Raw genomic sequence first — 21,842 nt, 5'->3', positions numbered from 1 at the left:
TTAATTTAGTAAGATAACGTTAGCTGAGTTAGTTAAGTAAGATAACGTTAGTTGACTTAAATAAGCTAACTAGTTGCTAAAAGTTGTAAAAAATAAAAAAGTAATTCACCATTTTCTTGGGGGGGGGGGTGGGGTCGGTTAAGATAACGTTATCTGAGTTAATTTAGTAAGATAACGTTAGCTGAGTTAGTTAAGTAAGATAACGTTAGTTGACTTAAATAAGCTAACTAGTTGCTAAAAGTTGTAAAAAATAAAAAAGTAATTCACCATTTTCTTGGGGGGGGGGGGGGGTCGGTTAAGATAACGTTAGCTGACTAAATTAAGTAAGATCATGTTAGCTGAGTTAAATAAGCTGGTTGCTACAAGTTGTTCCTTTAAAAACCTAAAAACGTTTCTTTACTCTGCTCTCTCTTTTGCCTATAAATAAGCTTCTTTTTTTAATATATATATTTTATATATATTAAAATATATATCGTTTCCATCCTCGCTTTCTAATTGGTCCAAAGGGAAGTGGAGCGAGGTGATGGAGGAGGACACACTGGAGGAAAAGCTTCTCCTCTATGCCAGAGAGGGCAGTTGTGCTGACATCCAGGGACTCCTTCGGTCGAGAATCAACCAAAGCGGCTGCCTCGACGTCAACTGCAGATGTAAGTGAAGAGAAGACTTGGGATAAAGGGCTTTTTATATATATATTTTTAGTTGGCGGAGGGACTCTGAATTGCCTTCTGGCTGAAAATAGAGGATGAGAGCGATGCTCCTCGCTTTCTTCTTCTTCTTCATCCTTTCTGTATTGAGTTGCGTCAAGTCTTTCGGTGTCTACCAACTATTTTACCGAGCCATTCACATTCTAGAAGGCTTATTCCTTGATCTACAGTTTAAATGACTGTACCAGGCAGGAAGATGGAAAGTTAAAACAAATATATTTGTACCCCCAACCCCCCCCAGCTCGGTCCAAGGCCAGCTCCGGATGGACGCCCCTCCACCTGGCCTCTTACTTTGGACACAGGGATGCTGTGGAGCAGCTACTCAAGGTGAGCGTCGCCTTTTATGACTGTATTTTGTGTGCACACTTGCAAGTCAGTGATGAATTATTCTGTGTGGAACATCTATTTGCAGGCAGGCGCCGATGCAAATTTGCAGAATAACATGGGCGACACACCTCTACACAAAGCCGCCTACACTGGAAGAAAGGTATAAACAACACAACTACCCATTTAGGCCCACTATAGCACTTTTCAAGTAATGAAAAGGCGTATATGTATATGTGTATGTTATATTTTGCTGTGCTTAAGGAGATTGTTCTGTTGCTGCTGCGGTATGATGCCTGTTCCAACGTAATCAATGGAACGGCTCAAATCCCTAAAGATGTCACAGAGGATGATGAAATCATTACAATGCTGGAGGGTATGAAATGATTGGGGTATTTTTTATTTTATAACTGATTGCCTCTCATTGCTGTAGACTGGCTGTCCTTGTTCTCAGATAGTGTTTGATTTGTGCAGCTGCAGAGAGAAGAGAGGCGAGGCGGCGGGAGCAGAAGCTCCTGGAAGCAGCCAGAGAGGGGGACGTCTCCACTCTGTCTAACCTGGTTAGCATCTGACCTTTCCTGAGCATTCTGCAGAATATAGTAAAGTTTTAACGCCATCTTTCTATCTTAAAGAATTTACACATTAAAACACTGCCTTTCACAGGTTTTGCTTTCTCTGAGACGGTTAAAATACACAAATTGCTGAATTATATTCATATTTGTCCAGATTCTAGTCGCAAAATTCTTTCATGTTTGATATATTTGTGAAGAATCTGATCCGTCTGATGCTTAGATAGGAAGTGACAAGTTTGAATCACAAACAAGATATCATGTACACACTCTCCCAATGATCTGCCTTGTTTTAAGCAGATTCGCCAGAAACCAAATCAGGGTTATAATTTGTAGCTACATCACAGTTGGATGCGAAAATATCAGTGTCTCCTGGTGCTCAACTGTCTTCTTTTCATCAGCTCCGTGGAAAAGACGCTGCAGATATTCACTGCAGGGACTCGGTGGGGAATACGCCCTTACACTGTGCAGCCTACAGGGGGCAGAAGCAGTGCATTATAAAGCTGCTCAAGTCGGGAGCCAGACCCAGTGCTAAAAACAACAGTGGTATATTACTTCATTTTGAACATCACCTCATATTATTCTGACTCATGCATTTTTCCTTTTGTTGTCGTGATGTGTTTTTAAAGAGTAAAATTGTTCGTAAATACTAAAGTAGTTCTGCTAGTTTTGTTCCTGGGTGCTAACATGATCATTGTTGTTTGGCCGATTGTGTTGCAGACCAGACAGCGTTGGACCTGGTCTGCACTGACGAACTGAGATGGATTCTAGCTGCCTATAAAGACAAGGTTAGTGCAGATAAGTGTTGTTAATCACCCCTTTACTTCTCTGAGCTATCACCACCATTGGGCCATAATCTATCTTAGAAAAATCTAATTCTAATCAACAGATCTCAGTGAAGTTCATTCATGTTTCCTAAATCATTCGATTACAATTTTGGATTCTGAGCTCGTCACTTCTTTTAGGAAAAAGTGCTGTCCTTCACCTGGCTTAAACATAGCCGCACACAACTATGTTTCACTTGGTGGCTGTGGAGGAAAAACCTTGAAAGTCTTAAGACTTTGCTCTCGTTTGATGTCAGATAAGCCTGGCAGAGCATCAATACAGAGCGTTACAATGTCATAGTGAAATTTAAAAAAGCCCTACTACACTCTGTTTAGTGTCCTGATTGACCGGTTACACTTGTATTCTTAGCGAGTGTAGGGGCGAAGTACCCTCATTGTCCTGTAGAGGGCGAAGTCTGTGCGAGTTAGTGCCGGGTTGAGTGATTCTGGTCTCAAAACTCTTCACTGCTGTCAATCAGGCTGTGTCTGAACACAAGTCTGAGAACTATTATTTGTTTCTCCCCCACAAAGGATGTGAGCAATGTGGTGCAGAAGATTGAAGGTCCTCTTTGGAAGGTACCCAGATGGTGAAGTGTATTCTTTTTCTACTCTTAAGATGTCGGGCAATGTTTTTGTTCAGACCCCTCGGTGGATGATATAGACTTTTACTTTTGTCCTGTTTTCTCTTCACAGCCTTTTCCCCTTCAACTTTGTTTTGTATTTCATGTCTTAAAGTCTTAGCTGTGAATTCATTATTTTATTTTTTTTATTTTAGAATATAAGAAAAGATCAGTAAAAGTGTTCTGCACATCATATATACGTTTATACTTGTATTGTTGCTACATATAGTTGATCTGTTATGTCTGACAGAGTTCACGTTTTCTTGGATGGCGATCCCACTGGGTGATAATTGAGGACGGCACCCTCTCCTGGTATCCCAGACAGTGAGATTAACTTTATATGTATGCACTTTTCTTCAAATGAAAACTGTAATATGATCATGTGTAGTAAATTGTATATTCTACATGTAAGGCTGCTTTCCTCGTTACTCCATATTTTATTGGATGTGTGTAAAAAGCCTTGTTTTCTTTTCTGTAAATAATCCTTGTTGGAGATGTAGGAATCTTCTTTTTTATATTTATATATTTTATATTCTTTTTATAGGGCAGATGCTCTGACCGGCGTGAGAAAACAAGGTTGTAAGTCGCTAACACAAGCCTACTGCATGGTAGGTAACAGAGGTAAAGGCTCATTATAATTGGTTAACCTTCTTGACTATACAAGGATGGCCTGAGATCTTACACTTGTGCCACGGTGATGTTTGACATCTAGTGCAGCATGTGTGACTCTAAGTAATTAACATTTTGTCATTCCAGGTCAAACCGTGGGATCATTGCTTCTTCATGCTCAAGTGCTTTGATGACACTCTACATTATTTTAAGGTCCCCGCAAAGACGAATTCAGTGGCAACAAGAAAAGTGAGTTAATATTCACCCTGAACTGTCCGACTTATCAGTGTAGCCGCAAGGGTGGACAACGTTGTAAATGTGTGTGATATTTGTCCACTTAGAGATGGTTGGATGCGTTTGAGGCACATTCATCCTATTGCACTCGCCACTACACCCAGGAGCAGATTATCGACGATGCAGATGTTGATTGTGGCGTGACGGTGAAGAACCTGTCACAAGCCCTTCAGGCAAGATTAAGTTCTGACCTTTTTATTATGTGTATTATTTAAAGTCCCAGTCGGCAAGTCCTGCGGATGGAGGGCACTCTGTCAGATTTTGAATGTTTCCAACTCTCACGCTCCTCCCCCACGACCACCGAGCTCCTCCCCCACGACCACCAAGCTCCTCCCCCACGACCACCGAGCTCCTCCCCCACGACCACCAAGCTCGACCACCGAGCTCCTCCCCCACGACCACCGAGCTCCTCCCCCACAACCACGAGCTCCTCCCTCACGACCACCGAGCTCCTCCCCCTCGACCACCGAGCTCCTCCCTCACGACCACCGAGCTCCTCCCCCACGACCACCGAGCTCCTCCCCCTCGACCACCGAGCTCCTCCCCCTACGACCACCGAGCTCCTCCCCCTCGACTTTGTTCCCTTTGAACTCCCTTAGATCACGCCACCTTTGAAACGCGGGTCCGATGTTGACTCTGGTTTTATCACGGGCACCGTCGCCATCTTTCTTTTTTTCCTTCTTTTCCACCGGTGTTTTCTTTTCCTTGGTTGTTTTGGACCTCCTCGTTTCGGTTTTTAAAGAGGAATTGGAAGCTTGTTGCTACTTCCCTCCGCCTCCCCCCTGTGATAGTGGAACGACCCGAGGGGGGAGGGGCTCTGTGTGTGCACGAACACAGCCCTGCGTGCTGATTGGACAGGATGATCTGGGCTCTGTCGATTTTTTTGCAAAACAAACAACAGGCTCTACGTGAACGTAGAGGTGCGTTTTTTTTTCTAAAACCGGATGATTTATGTTGTTCTATCGGAGCGTAGTGTCGGCTTCAGTGAATATGATCAAACAAATGTTGCCGACTGGGACTTTAAGTTAGGAAGGAGGTGGAGTTTAGGGAGGAGTGTAACTGTCTCTCTCTTTTCTCGCGCACTCGCAGGCTGCCAGCGCCTCCCAGCAGAAATTGCAGAGTGAAGTGTCAATATTTCGGTCGATGGTGAAGAACGAGGAGAATTCTGGTAGGGGTCTTGGAATTGATCTCACAGAGATGTTTTTAATCATTTTTTTTAACCTTTTTTGTTGCACATCTAGAGGGTTTTATTACTGACTTGCACTCAACACAGTGGCCTAAACACTTTACACCTTCTGTTTGTTGCTTCTCAAATGTGAGATTTTTGCTCCTCTTATCTCAATGTACATTGTGGATGATGAGTTGATGAATCGTTAAAAAATATAGACGAGGAATGAATTAATCAACACTAAAAACAATGTTGCGGTCTAATATGCATATGCACTGACCACATATATATTCTTATATTTTCCTAAAGCACTGGCTGTGCCTTTCCTACTGAAAGCCAAAGAGACCAGCGAGCTCTCCGGTGAAACCTGTGCTGCTCTCCATCTGTCCCTTGAACTGCTGTCCAAACAGGAGGAGGTAGGAACACGTCTTCATCATCTTAATCTACACCAATAAATGCCGTACAATACAATAGTTTAACGAGCTGCTGCCCTCATCCTCATCTCATTGATTCCCATACTCAATCACATGCTGTGCTCCTATTGGCTCAACACATATTGATTGATTACAAGACCCTGAAGCTCCTCCCCTTTACGTTAGCTCCCTATCCACCTGTGCCAATGGCTGCATTGTCCTTCCTGGGGGGGGCGGCAGTGGAAGAGTGTAGAAGGACTCAGGCGAGATCCGCTTTTATGCTTACGTCTGCATTCAGCTTGCAGATCAGTGTACACACACACACACACACACACACACACACACACACACACACACACACTTGGACTTGGATCCACACACTCCCGCTCCAGGGATGAGCGACTGTGCATTGAGCGAAGCCACTGAAGCGCGTACGTATTCGGGCTCAGCTGGCAATACATGCATCCCCCCCCTCACACGGTGAAAACACACGCTGGCGGGCACACTTCCACACACCAGAGCATCCGAGCACCGGAGGAAGACGACACTGTGACGGCACTCTCATCCGTTATCTGCACAGGTACAAACCGAAGTGGTTCTCCTTGTATCTCAGTGTTTTTATTATTAATATTACTGTCAGCTGAACAAGAGGCTGTGGTGTTGTGGTGTTGTGGTGGGATGGTCCCCCAGTGACTAACCGTAGCGTAAAGTGTTTGAAGTTTGGCATAGATTGGTTTTAATCTGCAGAGAAAGCTATTCATCAATATGGTGAAGTCATTCTTATGGGTTTAATGATCTGGAACCAGTGTGAAATTGAGCGTGTTTGAAGTGGTGCTGAACGCTCCACTGCTCATCGCATCGTTTGACAGAATTCTTTAAATTGAGATGATTTTGGTAAAAGTAACAGCATGGATAGGGATGTATTACATTATACACTGAGGATGCCATAGTCGAGCTTTTAAGAAACATAGAGCGTTTAATCCATAGGAATGGCTCTTTTGTGTTTCACTGTATTGTAACATCTGATTAAGAGATCATTTCACGTTGTTTTCTCATTTCCAATTAATTTTAAATGCTGGTTGTAGTATAGTGTGTACTACAAGACCTGTAAAACCATTGGGGGAAAAATAAGGAATACAGATTATATATAATTTAATGGTGATTACAGACTCCTGTGTGGTTTTGTGTAACAAGGTGAAGATAACCAAACACATTTTCCATCAGATGCAGTAAAATGTTGCTCTAGAAGTCAGCTGGATATAATATATTCAGTATGTTTACTCAGTGATGTGTGCGTTGCCAAACCACATTGTCTGAATATGAATTGGCAAGGACTCTTGTCACTTGGAGGTTGAGAACATTTATTGCAGCCTTATCACCCGAGAACGCATTGCAAAGCTTAATAATGGCCATTTTTTGACATCCAGATAGTATTCTATGAACGAAATGCCTTAATAAGCATTTCCCATCCATCTGGTCCCATGCTTAACTGGTTCTACTACGTGTCCTAACTGGATTATATTTCCTACACTGCTGAGATTGGCTCTATTAGACGGTATTAACTCTAATCCCACACTCCCATTGTCCTGCAGCAGATGTCTCTGTTGCTGCACTTACACACTTGCTGTACATAACTTACAGTAGTCACGTGCTTGTGTGCTTTCATGTCTGGGTAGATGTGGAAAAAGCAGAGTGTATATATGACCCATTTCAGCAGCAGCTGCAGGAATGAAGTCACATTTATACAGTACTTGCAGGACGCTGTATAAATGTGTTGGTGACTACACCGCATTTAAAAGCACACAACACTGATTTAGCCCAGCCTTTTTCTGTGCGTCTCAGGCAGCAGGCTTCCACACCTGTCAAGAAAACCAATGGAGTCTTACAGCATGAAGCCACTTAGTGGTGACACACAGATAAGCGTACCTGTCAGTTTGTGTTGCTCTGAAGGCAGGAGAGCGCCAGCAGACTTTCTTTTTCTTCTCTGCTGTCACTTTTTTTTTATTTTTATCTCCAGTCTGTAAGAAAGCAGGTTTCCTCTCATAGCCCCTGGGGAATGAAGAGAGCACAAAGTACCGTTTGACCTGTTGATATCAGCCATCACCACATGGGTAACTGACCTGCTGACTTCACCGGACACAGTTCAATGTTCGTGTTGGTTCCTGCACTGACTTCCTCTCATTTTGGGGTCAAAGGAGATCTAGATAAGACAAGGAAGTGTATATTTGAACCATATCTGATTGGATTCTGATCCTTTTTTTAGATAATGGTGTGTATTTTCACACTTCTCTGCTGCATCTCTGCTGCATTACACAAATACAGCTAGTCACAGTTACTGCAGAGTCCTGTATGGAGCTATAATACATTTGCCTCTTTTCCCCTTCAGCAGGGAAAGTAACGTATTCTTTTAACAAAGTAGAAGCTCTACCCTTTGGGGTGTTGGCCAAGGAGAAGCTTCCCTCCCAGGCTCCAGCAACAGCTCCAGCACACAAGCCTCAGCAGGGCTTAAAATAGCGCCGTTTGTGCTCGGGCGAGAGGATGCTGGGAAAGCGACGGAGCTGGCAGGGATAGTTACACAACAAAGTGTTCTGTTCCTGGTGGGCTCTTGAGCCAAGTGCCTGGGACAGGAAGTGTTAATAGAGGCTCCTGAACAGCGAGCTTATTTACTTACAACAAACTTTTTTTTTTTTTCTTTTTTTAGAGACGCGTTTTTCAAGGACATCCTTTTTGGCACACATTTGATATGCAAAGTGGGTCTCATTAACCAGAGTCACACTGCTGCTGTTTGGAAGCACTCATTTGCCAATTGTTTATCTCAGACTTTTTCTTTTTTTTTTTATTCCGTATGAAAGAATAGCGTTTACAGTTGCAGGGGGAAAAGAAACTCAGATTTTTGTGGTTTCTTTCAAATTGCACATCAATGAACAGAATCTACTCTGATTCTATATTTCTATTTCCACACAAACCTGTACGTAGGTGAGCATGCAGCTGTTGAACCCCGTGTGAAAGTAACAGTAACAGCAAGATATACATAAACGGGTCCGTATAAACGGCTCATGGATAACTTTAGTGGGTTGGTTACATGAAATGTGTGTCTTTGTAGAAATGGGGTTGTTATGTAGCAAGGGCATGAATGTTTCCATTCAGATTAACTTAATGTAGCTTGAAATGTTCTCCCCAAATGTGTCTTTATTGCTCTCTGTTGCAGAATTAGGATCTGCATATTGTTGTTTCACGCGAGTCATTCCCACCATCTTTGTTACTGGATGTATGTGAAGTTTTGCTGAGGCTGATCTCCACCTCCTTCAGTAGGGGTGTGAGTCTTTGGCTTCACTTCCATTAACGATACAGTAGTTGGCGATTGGATTCAAGGACGATTTATTGTTGTTGTTGTAACGATTCGATTCTGTAAACCACGATTCTTCACGACCAGTAACTTCTATATCCATGAAATAAACATGCAATAATGCGAGTGAGACTATCTGTATTCTTCTGAAAGGTGAATAAATAAACCCCAGAATTACTTATTTAACATATTTATTCTATAAAAAAAATAGTCCTGCATTATATTTTATGCTGAATACAAAAATGTAATTAAACATCAGTTATTTTTAACATTTTTCAGTATACTACATGCTGGCAGGGGAGAGAGAGTCTTAAACGTTTTAAAACATTAATCATAAGTAATGATCACGATTCATACTATTAAACGCATTCATATCGATTATTTATTTTAGCAGATCGATTTAGTAGAATGGGTAGGACTGACAATTGAATCGATTCATCAAATGAATCGTTACACGTCTACATTTCAGCCATTTATGATTTTTAAGCCTCGTCAAAATGAGCACCATTTAAAAAGACACACAGGTGTATTTCACACTATAATGGTAATGTATCACAGATTCTCATCAGAACATCTTTGCGTAGAGTTGTTTGACCTTGTCGATCACATATAATCTCTGAAACACTGTGATGGTTATGGAGCCGCGTGTCTGAAAGGGAAATTTGTGAGCCTCAAATTCACTTTGTTACAGCCGTGAATAATAACCCACCGTGAGCATAATCAGCAGATGCACCGACAGGTGTTTCTTTGTGCATGACTGTGCAAACAACCGATCATAGTCGGGAGGATAGGCAGGATAAGAGAAGAGGGTGAACTTTTCCTCTTCAATAGAAGACATGGGGCCCTGCTTTGCGGTCTCAGATTTACAGTGTGATTTACAAGCTCCTGTTTCTCTCCGCTGCCTTCCCCCAAGGTGACTCCAGGAGTGCTTTTAATGCATGGATGCTCTGCTCCACTTTTATGAGCGTCATTACTATTTCCAGTGCACTTTTTGTTCGCTTTGTGAATTGCTTTTTTTCTTCTATTTATCATACTTAGAAGTTCATTGAGTTCGTAAATTCCCAGGTTTGTGTTGTCATACCCATTATCTCATTCTGTGTAATTTTTCCGTGGGGGGATTTGTCTTAAATTGTTCTTCTGTTTAGTTTAGACGCACAGCAGCAGGATTGGACAATAGGAAACACTGACCCGGTCTGTCCCACAGTAGCCTGGCTCAGGTTGCCCCGGAGGGACACTCAATCCTGGGCCACGGAGCTCTCGGAGCCCGGGGTGTTTGGTTCCGACGGGAGGAAACCAGATATGTGTGCAGGGTTGGAACAATGCCTCGCCATCAGAATCACACAGACACACACACGGTGGCAGCTACAGAAGCAGATCAATACCATAATGATAAATAAAACCACTAATCATAAATGTCAATATACTGCACACACGCTGAATCAAAGATATTCATGAGCATCTTCTTCTTTTTGACTTGACCTCGTCTCCAGTGTGTGTTTTATGTGTTTGCAGGTGTGGAGCCTGAAGTTGGAGCAGGAGGTGGAGAAGAACAAAGCCCTGACGGAGGCTCTGCAAACATTGGCGACTGAGCATCACGAAGTCAAGCAGTCGCTGTGCAGGAGCAGGAGGACGTCTACCCGCAGCTTCTTCACTGAAGATGACTTCTACGACGCTGTGTCAGGTCAGCAAGAGATCAAGTGATGAAGACGTTAATATCACCGGCGTTGCACAAGATCAGAACATCTTGTTCTTCATACAGTGTCTGCCAGGCTGCCATCCATCCATCCATCCATTTTCTACCGCTTATCCTGTATTTAGGGTCACGGGGGGGCTGGAGCCGATCCCAGCTGTCATTGGGCGAAGGCAGGGTACACCCTGGACAGGACGCCAGTCTATCACAGGGAGACATGTAGAGACAAACAACCATTCACACTCACATTCACACCTACGGGCAATTTAGAGTCACCAATTAACCTATCCCCATCCTGCATGTCTTTGGACTGTGGGAGGAAGCCGGAGAACCCGGAGAGAACCCACGCTTACACGGGGAGAACATGCAAACTCCACACAGAAGGAACCCGGGCCGACCCGGGAATCGAACCCAGGACCCTCTTGCTGTGAGGCGAGAGTGCTACCCACTACACCACCGTGCCAGGCTGCCAATTAGACAATTTAACTCTCAGTAATTATCTGAAGCATTTTTCATACCTTATTCCTTTTCTACTTTTGCTAATGAAGCGTTCAAACTAATGACTTAAATGCATTTCACAATGCTGTGCTTCCTTTTTCCCATCGCCCTCTTTACGCTGAAGCAAGTGGGTCCTGCTTTTAATCGTGCATGTGCACAATCAGTTAGTTAGGCGACAGAATGCACATTCCTTTTGTTTCACAATATTCTGCTCAATAACTTTCTGGCAGTAAAGCATCAAGTGAGGAGAAGAAGAAGAAGAAGCGTGCAAGCTTGTGTAAACCATTGATTTGCATTTAGGCCTCAAAGATAAAGAGACGAAACATTTTGAGTAAAACTGAATGTAAACATAACTTTGTTTACAAGAAAACTCCTTGGAGCAACAAGTGTGGAAACAAACGCCCCCAGCAGTGCATATTGTTGTAGCATCGACCTGCTCCGCTGTCAGTTATCATACAGAATATTAAGCATAGTGAAGAAATACAGCTTAACTGTGAGTAGGTAGTTGTACCCAATGACACTTACTTGGCACTCAGTCCATCTCTGATATCGCCCAGACGACGCTGCCATTCCCATTCTCTAGCCTCGCATGCTAGCCGTAGCTAACCTTTTCCAAAGAAAATGAATCAGTTTTTAAAATAGATTGTTTATGTTTACTTTGTAGAGGATTTGCATCAGCAACATCTCTGTGATGAAACGGGTCATACAGAGTTTGCTTCTCTGCCATGGTGATTATTTACACTACACTTCCCTGGACAACATGTTTGTGCACTACCAGTCTTTCTCAGGGCTCGTTGCATTATTCATACACGGCCCTGAGTTAAAGTATCTCCTAGCCGGAGACTGTAAACTCTCAGTACACCAGCGGCGTGTTTAAAAGCCTTAAACACTGTACAAGTACATTCACTTACAAACTCAAGACTAGCATACAGCCCTCCATCATAGTGTACACTATCCTCCCCTCCTGTTTGTGTATGTGACGACCTGTAATGCTGTCAGTGATGGAGGGGAAGGAGGGAGGGGGGGGGAGTAACATCCAGCAAGCACAGAGCAAACAATGTTGGAGGAAATGAAACCTGTGTGGCCTCTCATTGGAACACAATCCTCAGGTGGGGTTTGGCTGCCAGCGAGGAGGGGGGGGGGGGGTTGGAGAGGGAGTGTTTATTCGCCGACAGTGTACCACTCGGGGCTGCAGCTTTTTTCCGAGCCGGGGCCACTTGAACCCGTTTTGTGTGGAGCGGTTTGGCATGACCCGGCGTCTGGCCCGCGTTGTCATCCCACAGAGTCGGAGTCGGAGCTCTCGCTGAGCGGCTTCCTGTCCGTGGCCAGTCACTCCTGTGAGGAGGAGGACGAGGGCATAGACGCCCCCGTTCTCAGCAGCAGCAGCAGCAGCAGCCGCCGCCGTCACAGCGCGCTCGGGGGGCCTGCCGGAATGTCAGGGGAGGGTAACCATGGCAACCAGCACAACGGAGTCGAGAAGCACAGGTGGGACACGCTCCAGTTATGTCATGCTTGTTTACTGGCTTAAAAGTGGATTTGTTGTGTCGGCCATGTTCTTCAAACAACCTTTCCAAAAGGCTTTTTTTTAAATCCCGCTCACAGCTGATTGCAGGATTCAGTAGGATATGAGTTTATATTGCTGAGCAACTAAAGTAAATCGTACATGTGCCTGACGACAGGTTGCAGACGTCATTCAGCGAGATCAAGGGTGAAGGCCAGTGAAAGACGGAGGTGGTGTAATGGGATGCCACCTTTCCACTCCTGTCTGTTTTTATAGTCGGGTGTTTCTGTTTGAGCAGCCAGTCTGCAGAGAATAGACTGGTTCTGTTTTTCCTGACAGAACTAACTCTCTAAGGGAATAATGAAATTAGCCCTTGGTGTTTAAATGGGGATTGTTTTTTCTTTTTGTTTAATTGGTGTTGATGCTCATTCTTGCTTATTCCAACAAGTGATGCATGAATAATTCAGCATTTGCTGGCTCAGAGTTGGAGGAAAGAGGACTGGCTGGCTGGCTGGCTGGCTGGCTGGCTGGCTGGCTGGCTGGCTGTGTGTGTGTGTGTGTGTGTGTGTGTGTGTGTGTGTGTGTGTGTGTGTGTGTGTGTGTGTGTGTGTGTGTGTGTGTGTGTGTGTGTGTGTGTGTGTGTGTGTGTGTGTGTGTGTGTGTGTGTGTGTGTGTGTGTGTGTGTGTGTGTGTGTGTGTGTGTGTGTGTGTGTGTGTGTGTGTGTGTGTGTGTGTGTGTGTGTGCATTGTGCATTGTGCATTGTGCATTAAAGATTCATGAGGTATCTGTTTATTTGGAATTACTCTTGTCACTGAAGGATACGTCCGTCCCTGGTTGCCTGTACGTAGAGCAGAGTCTCATTGTTTAACATTTCTCTTTTTAAACTCTGTTTGTCTATAAAATGAAACATGAGGATGTCTGAAGATTTGACCGAAATAAAAGTAAAAACTACAGCTCCCATGAATCTCCAGACACGTACAAGTACTGTAGATACTTTTTACTTTAAGGGAAAACACATACTTTCAGTTTTTGAAGAAGTCCATTGAAAGAAATCGTCTTTGTGAACACAATCTAGGCCAGGAGGAGAGTCTGCTATACATCACTGTGTTGTTCATTCTACAGATGGAGCAAGTTCCCCCACCCCCTACCTCTGTTTGTTTAGCTGAAGTAATGCCTTTTATTTGTGTAGTTGCTTCAACAGTCAATTTTAAACAAGGACACCATCTGCCGCCAGCAAGCATACCTGTAAAACAGGAGATGAACTCGGTCGCAACACGGACCAGATTCAGTAAAGTCGGCTTTACGTGATCGTCAATCTAATAATCATAGCTCCTCTGAAGGATGTGCAAAAGTAATTCTCTTAAAGTGAGAAGCTTCTTATGCAAAAAGAACATCAACCTTTTTAAAACCATTCCTGAAAACCAACACAGTGCACACACGCATGCAGTTGTACGTCCGTTCATGGATATTGAATGAGGCTTGACCAGACCAGCTGAAAGCTCATTAGCTTACAGGTGTCCGATGACTTTGTGATGTCGTCTGCTCTGCAGCCCTTTTTTTTTAATGGTATAAGCAACACACGAAAGGTTTTCCCAGTCCTTTTAAATAGTGGATTTGTGCTGGATGTCATGTTAGAAGAGTGAATAATTTGAGTGTGGAGGAGACCAGCTGACTGCCTGCTGACACTTGATAAACGACCTAAAGGTTCCTCGTTGATGAATTAAATCCTCTTCATTAATGCAAGCTGACTGTCTCTTCTGTGTGCTGCTGTCCTACAGAACATCTCTGCCGTCTCCCATGTTCTCCAGGAATGACATCAGCATCTGGAGTATCCTGAAAAAATGCATCGGCATGGTGAGAACATATGTTTAGTTTTTTGGGGGAGAAAACACACGACAGACTTGAGATGTTGGGTGTGTTGGATAAAGATTATTGTGATTATTTTTTGTTCTTAGTCCTCAACTTGCTTGAGGAATAAAGTTGTTAGTATCGGCGTCTTGGAGTCTTAAGGAGCTCAGTGTCACTCTGCCTGGTTTTAATTACATTTAATAATGCCTATTAATGTTTTATTCCCCAATTAAATGTGGCTAATGATGCATGCATTCACAGATATACAGACACACGGGATATGTATGAAGTGCGTTGAAGCGTGCAGTCATGTGGTTGAATGACTTAATATCTCTGATTGTAAACCACTGCAGGTCACAGGTCAACTGTTAATGTTGATATTGTTAACAGTATATAAATGTGTCAATGATTTAAACACCATATATGTGCTTTACCAAGGATTTAGTTCAGCTGTGTTGTCGTCACACGTGTGTGTTTGTTCTCCAACCTCTTCTTCAGGAGTTGTCAAAGATAGCCATGCCCGTGATACTTAACGAGCCGCTGAGTTTCCTGCAGCGGTTGACAGAATACATGGAGCACACCTACCTCATCCACCAGGCCAACGCCACGACCGACTCCGTGGAGAGGATGAAGGTAGCACAACGTTTACGTCCTTCAACAATACAAATCTTCTAATAAATGATCCTTTGGAGTCGGCTAGTCCTTCATAAAGTACCGTATCGTTGTGAATTGTATTTTTCTGTCTGTAATTTTGTTTTAACACATCAGTGTATTCCATAAATCTCTTATCCCTTCTCTATGTAGCATGAGAACAATAGATCACATATTCTCTTGAAAAGCTAAACCAGCCATTTTGAAGAGATGTAATTTCTTCAAAATTTTCAAAAATTTTTATGCACGTCATTGAACACTACACATGTTTCATACATGACACTTAATTAATGCTAAGCACAATGAACCTTTTAGAAGTAGGCTCCAATTATCAGGACAAACAAGGCTCCCCCGTGTGGCTCAAAGGTGTACTGCAGATATAAATGCTAAATAATAGACTGGAGGAAATTATGCCAATGTGTTTGGTGACTAATTAAATCTCCCGTAACACACCTGTGTGTCCCGACCCGGTCTTTGAGGAGTGACGGTAATACATCAATGCTCTGTAGTGTGTCGCAGCATTTGCAGTGTCGGCTGTAGCATCGCAGTGGGAGAGGACTGGGAAACCATTCAACCCACTACTGGGGGAGACCTACGAGCTCATCAGGTAACGCAGTGACTCGGCAGTACCATAACGTCCCTAATATGTTTCACCAGCGCACTCAGCTAATAGCGAACACGTCCCTGTTCTCCATCAGAGAAGATCTGGGCTTCAGGTGGGTGTCGGAGCAAGTAAGTCATCACCCTCCAGTCAGCGCCTTCCACGCCGAGGGCCTCAACGAGGATTTCGTCTTCCATGGCTCCATCTACCCCAAACTCAAGTTTTGGGGGAAGAGCATAGAGGCTGAGCCCAAAGGACTCATCACCCTGGAGCTGCCCAAGTGAGTCCACAGTCTGCTTCAGGAAGGTTTCATTCCTTTATGAGGTCGCTTTCTTACCTTGGTGTGTCCTAACCTTGGCAGATATAACGAAGCCTACACCTGGACAAACCCCACCTGTTGTGTCCACAACATCATCGTTGGTCAGCTTTGGATCGAGCAGTACGGCAGCGTGGAAGTCATCAATCACAAGTAATAGAAACTCCCTTTTTCCTTTTGTGCTGCTCCGTCTGTTTGTGCCTTCTCGCCGGGTGGCATTTGCATCCACAGAGACTCTGCTGCATGAATCTCCTTCTGCACTCTGCAGCAGAGTGTCGGTCTACTTTCAGATTCAGCGTATTGATCATGGGAGCAGAACTGGGACAGTTGCCATTAGAATAGAAGAGCAGGATAATTAATGTTTGAAAAGCCTCGCAGACGGAGAGTCGTGAAAGAGAATGGGTAAACAGCCTGTCGTTCTGTGGCAGGACCGGGGAGAGATGCAGCATGGTGTTCAAGCCCTGTGGCCTCTTTGGGAAAGAGCTGCATAAAGTGGAGGGATACATTCTAGATAAGAGGTATCATCTTCATTTCATTACACAAGATTTAATCATCCGTTGTTTATTATTGCTTGCAATGTGAACGTGTGCAGTCATTTACTTTATGTCCGTGTGATGTAACCGCTTTATATCGCAGGAGATTCGATGACTAATATGGTCAGAACAGTAGTGATCAAATATCAAAGGCATCCAAAGCTGCGTTTTTAACCGTTCGTTCTGCAGCAAAAAGAAGCTCTGTGCAATATACGGCAAATGGACTGAATGCCTCTACACGGTCGACCCGGCCGCCTTTGAAGCCCACAAAAAGACTGACAGGAAGAATTCAGATGAAAAGAAGGGCAACAAACAGGTATCCCGGTTCTTACTGCTTTCAAAGACTCGTTCTGCCCGCCGGTCCGAGTTAACCTTGTGTACGTCTCTGGTCCTCAGAGCAGCGTGGACGAGGAGCCGGAAGAGATGCCGCCGCCCGACGCCGACTCGGTCCAGGTCATCCCGGGAAGTGAGCTCATCTGGAAGATCACGCCGCGACCACACAACTCAGCGGAGGTACGAGAACGCAGGAGGGCGGAGGATCGACAATAACGGCATGTTGTTGCTTTTTGACAATTTTATAGCAATCTAATCAAATCTCTGGCAGTTCTATGCATTCTCCACATTCGCCATGCACCTTAATGAGCTGGACAAGAGCATGGAAGGAGTCACCCCCCAGACAGACAGTCGCTTCAGACCGGACATCCGCGCCATGGAGAACGGAGATATAGGTACAGTATATGACCCTGATGTGAGTCCCTATTATGCCACACCAGCTTAATGCCATCTCTGCTACATTCATGCCTTTTCTGTGTGTTTTTTATAGATCTAGCGAGCGCAGAGAAGAAAAGACTTGAGGAAAAACAGAGAATGGCCCGGAAAAATCGCACCAAATCAACAGATGACTGGAAAACGAGGTTAGTTAGTGAGTGATGTGATGTAAGGGCATCGCCAACCGCCTCATTTCTTTGACTAATTGCCTCCCCGTTGTCTGTTGTCATCAACTCTGCCTTCCCCTGTATTGTAATTGAGAAGGAACGCTGCACTCGGCCCAAGGTTTGGTTCAAATCTTTGCGTGTTTTGTTTTTGTGTGTGTGTGGTGAAGTGCTGCACTGCACCGCCCTCCTCAGGACAAAAGGCGCAATTACAACTGTGTTATTGAATGCATTTGCAAAGAAACTAGCAGTCATGAAGGCACCACTGTTTGATACTGAATATATAGTTTGAATGAGGAAGGTTAGACACATTTTGTGCTATTTTTATTGATTATTAATCGTCTTGATTCTGTTAAACATCTCTACTCGTATTAAATGGATCTTCTTATTGTTCAAAGGTGGTTTCAGCAAGGACCCAACCCTCACAACAAAGCTCAGGACTGGCTCTACTTGAAAGGCTACTGGGAGAGGAACAACACTCACCTGCCTGACATCTACTAAGTAGAAACACACACATGGATATCCACTTTCATAAACCACCCTTGGACTTGAACAGCTCTGCTGGAGTTTGTGCCAGGGTATGCAAATATGCAGGAAATATGTATTTTTTTTAAACAGTGAAAAGGCAGTAAATCACTGAGTGAACACCCGAGGCATAATATTCTTTAATAGATGTGTGAACAACGAAGCACAAAAACCGTTTTGCTTATTTATTATGGTTCTTGACCACGTAACAATGGTATAGACGTGTATTTGACAAACTAGAATGTATTTATAGTATATATAATAAATGTTTAAGATATATTATGAAGCCTGAAACTATGTATTGTATAGATGTTTACGGTAAACACCGTTGCACATAAGTCTACCTGGCTCTCTGGATAGAGCGGCATTTGTTTTCTAGCTATACTGAACCAATGGAGCTGGCTACACTTATAGATGTGTGTGTGTGTGTGTGTGTGTGAGTGTGTGTAAAAGTCCAGCCATAGTCGAATATAATTAGCTTTATTACTAATCTTAAAAATCCAACTATCACAGTTAATGCATGTGCATCACTATAACTATGCGAGCCTTACCTCCTTCACCATCAAGCACTGGATATTACTTTTCATGTTGTGGATAGCTTCTATAGGGTTTTGTCTGTTATTCTTTTGAGTATCAAAACAGAATTTCTATTGTTACTGAATAAAAGTTTAATATTGTTGAACATTTTTTGTTTTTGTGTGATTTGCTTTAAAAATGTGGGATTTTATTATATGCCGTCAAACCCGCGGCCTGGTCCAATAAACGCTCCACTTCATAACTACACATTTCTCTTGACCTCCCTGTTTTAGTGACCCACCCACTAAATAATGTACAATGTTTTATTCCACAATTCATCCCGAGGTCCCGAGGTGATCGGGACACGCTGGCAGTAATAATAAATGTTAAGGTGTTTCCAATATGTTTATATTATTGAGGTAGACTAATTACATTATTTTTGTTTATGCAGTAAATATTTCCTGCTGCTCATTTTTGTGACTTTTTTTCAACATACGTCACCATGACTTTTTTCACATTTTTTCCACATTTTCATGACTTTTATTACTTTTTTTCATGACTTTTCACAACTTTTTTTTATTACTTTTTTTACTTTTCGACATACTTTACCATGACTTTTTTTCCACAACTATTTTAATTACTTTTTTCACAAATTTTCAAATTTACTTTTCCATGACTTTTTTTCAGAAGTTTTTTTTCAACATACTTTTTACATTGCTTTTGAGGCTTTTTTCACTGTTTGGAAAAAAAAGTCATGGTAAAGTATGTCGAAAAAAAGTCATGGTGGCGTGCAGGTGGCTGAGTGGTTAGATGTATGCATATACACGTAGCCAACCCCGATTCGAATCCTGGCCAAAAATATGTCGAAAAAAAAAGTCATGAAAAAAGTCATGGTAAAATATGTTGAAAAAGTCACAAAAAAGTAATGGTGAAGTATGTCGAAAAAAGTCATGGTAAAGTATGTTGAAAAAAACTTTAAAAAGTAATGAAAAAAGTTGTGTGAAGTCGTTACAAAAAGTAATGAAAAAAAGTTTTGAAATAAGTTGTGTAAAGTCGCAAAAAAAGTCGTGAGAAAGTCATGAAAAAAATGTTCTGAAAAAAGTAATGTTGAAAAAAAGTAGAGAAAAAAGTCATGGTAACGTATGTCCAAAAAAGTAAACAAATAATGAAAAGTCTCAAAAGCAATGAAAAAAGTCACAAAAAACTAATAATAAAAGTTGTGTAAAAAGTCATAAAAAAAACGTCATGGTAAAGGATGTCAAAAAAAGTCAGACGTTTTTTTCATTACTTTCTTCACAACTTTTTCCATGACTTTTGTGACTTTTTTCGACATTTTTTTCATGACTTTTTACACAACTTTTATTACTTTTTTTCATTCGTTTTTTGTGACTTTTTTCATTGCTTTTGAGACTTTCATTATTTGTTTACTTTTTTGGACATACGTTACCATGACTTTTTTCCCTACTTTTTTTCACAACTTTTTTTCAACATTACTTTTTTCAGAACATTTTTTTCATGACTTTTTCACACTTTTTTTGCAACTTTACACAACTTATTTCAAAACTTTTTTTCATTACTTTTTTCACGACTTCACACAACTTTTTTCATTACTTTTTTTTCAGAAGTTTTTTTCAACATACTTTACCATGACTTTTTTCGACATACTTCACGATGACTTTTTTGTGACTTTTTCAACATATTTTACCATGACTTTTTTCATTACTTTTTTTGTTCGACATACTTTACAATTACTTTTTTTTTTTTTAAGATTTTTTTCTGGAATAGACACCTTTTAGAAGAGGAAACATGCAGCTTATGACATGCAGCAAGGGACCTCCGGCCAGGATTCGAACCGGGGTTGGCTACGTGTATATGCATACATGACATGCGCTCTGACCACTCAGCCACCTGCACGCCTCCATGACTTTATTTTCAACATACTTTACCATGACTTTTTTTTTCATAACTTTTTTTGTGACTTTTTCCGACATACTTTACCTTTTACCGCTTACTTTTTATGACTTTTTTTTTTTTTATATTTTTTTTCTGGTATAGAACCACCACTCGACTACCTGTGCGCCACCATGACTTTTTTTGTGACTGCGACCTCTTATGCCTCTGTGCTGGTGAAAGTCGTAACTGCAGGCATTCTTTTTGGATTGTCCATCTCCGTGCATCCCATTCTCGTGAATGTGAAATTTTCAACATTTTAAGTAAATTTCCTTACATCTGGCACAAATCTCCACTTTGACTCCAGGATGAACTGATTAGAATTTGGTGGTCAAGGGTCAAGGTCAAATCAGCTGTGTTATTTGTTAGCTGTTAACAGATAATTTGTTATTGAACAAGTGTAGCGGATGCGACAACATTCTGTTTTACAATATTAATTTTATTATCTTAAAACAAACAATAGAAATGAGAACCAGTTTACAGCCAGGAGTAGCACTGTGCATTTAGGCTGCTCACAAGAGGATCAATCAATTAAAACCTGTGTGCAAAAAATATTTACAATGAAAAAAACAATTCTGCTTTAAAAAAAAAAAGGAGGCTAAAAGAAAAAAGAAAAGAAAACGTCATGCCTTTGGATTAGCAAAGCATTTACATCAGAAATCTGCAACCAAGGCTGAGTCATTAATTTTTAACTACTGTGTCAGTTAATTTGTGCTATTACTCTACTGGACCTGACTTGTCCCATCTATGGAAGAAATATGACTATACTTTTCAAAATAATATCTGTCTCATGGACAGGGGTCGGTTGGGTTTACCCGGTCTGTCCGGCAGCCTCGACCCTAATCTAGACGAGGTAACGCAGCCTTCGTTGTTCCATGTAAACAATATGAAAAACCCCAATGTATTCATTTATTATTAAGTACAGTCAACAGATAAATAAAATACCTCCTGTAACTGCTCTCCTGTGGAAACACCTGTTATTGCATAACTTTAAATCGGCTCAGAATAAGGAAAATAAAAAGAAATAAATTAAAACAAATTAAACTGTGTAACATTAGTAACTTGAATGGTGTTGTGGCATTTTTTTAAAGACATTTCTTCCCATTCTTTCCGATGTGCAGATTTGAAAAGGTCAAGGCTGGGCTGCAGCAGCCCTCATGGAGGCGAGAGCTGAGTGGATGCGAACGTGGAGCCTGTTCTCAAAGTCGTAGCCGGCGTAGTCCTCCTGCATTTCAGAAAAAAAGAAAATAGTGAATAAAATATAAATGTTATTTTGTTTGCGCTCCGATCTCTAACCAGCTTTTGAAGTCGGCGCACCCGGACTGAATAATGCACCGCCGCCCCATCATGTAGCGGCGCAGCACTCCCATTAAAGAAGCCGCTCGGCTCCTCCTGTCAGACATAGCTGC

At 42.3% G+C, this 21,842-nt stretch overlaps 2 protein-coding genes across 2 annotated transcripts in view; one reads left to right on the top strand and one right to left on the bottom strand.

Annotated features, from left to right (window-relative positions):
- The first annotated feature begins 508 nt into the window (after positions 1-508).
- Positions 509-18,708, top strand: LOC311012088 (oxysterol-binding protein-related protein 1-like). The gene is made up of 27 exons (XM_084007415.1): positions 509-647; positions 946-1,031; positions 1,117-1,191; positions 1,293-1,404; positions 1,503-1,588; positions 1,999-2,143; positions 2,318-2,385; positions 2,953-2,997; positions 3,292-3,365; positions 3,586-3,649; positions 3,798-3,899; positions 3,992-4,117; positions 5,034-5,112; positions 5,422-5,528; positions 10,384-10,552; positions 12,343-12,544; positions 14,340-14,415; positions 14,908-15,042; positions 15,570-15,667; positions 15,759-15,941; positions 16,023-16,130; positions 16,406-16,495; positions 16,700-16,826; positions 16,907-17,023; positions 17,115-17,238; positions 17,334-17,424; positions 17,841-18,708. Exons 1-27 carry the CDS (start codon positions 524-526, stop codon positions 17,941-17,943), a joined length of 2,916 nt encoding a protein of 971 aa, XP_083863541.1. The 5' UTR covers positions 509-523; the 3' UTR covers positions 17,944-18,708.
- A 2,146-nt stretch (positions 18,709-20,854) lies between these two features.
- Positions 20,855-21,842, bottom strand: part of LOC311012235 (tetratricopeptide repeat protein 39C-like) — an 8,487-nt gene continuing 7,499 nt past the window's right edge. Inside the window, exon 14 of the mRNA XM_084007613.1 lies at positions 20,855-21,658. Coding sequence (XP_083863739.1) covers positions 21,566-21,658 — 93 coding nt within the window. The 3' untranslated portion in view covers positions 20,855-21,565. The remainder of the gene's footprint in view (positions 21,659-21,842) is intronic.

This window comes from Eutrigla gurnardus (assembly GCF_963514095.1).
Source record: "Eutrigla gurnardus genome assembly, chromosome: 4".
NCBI classification, from domain to species: domain Eukaryota; kingdom Metazoa; phylum Chordata; class Actinopteri; order Perciformes; family Triglidae; genus Eutrigla; species Eutrigla gurnardus.
Note: the sequence above shows the minus strand (reverse complement) of the source record. Positions and strands in the feature narration are given on the sequence as shown.

Coding starts and splice junctions, on each gene's coding strand:
- LOC311012088 (XM_084007415.1), top strand. CDS start 524: ATGGAGGAGGACACACTGGAGGAAAAGCTTCTCCTCTATGCCAGAGAG. Junction 648..945: donor CCTCGACGTCAACTGCAGAT/GTAAGTGAAGAG, acceptor AACCCCCCCCAG/CTCGGTCCAAGGCCAGCTCC. Junction 15,668..15,758: donor GAGACCTACGAGCTCATCAG/GTAACGCAGTGA, acceptor GTTCTCCATCAG/AGAAGATCTGGGCTTCAGGT.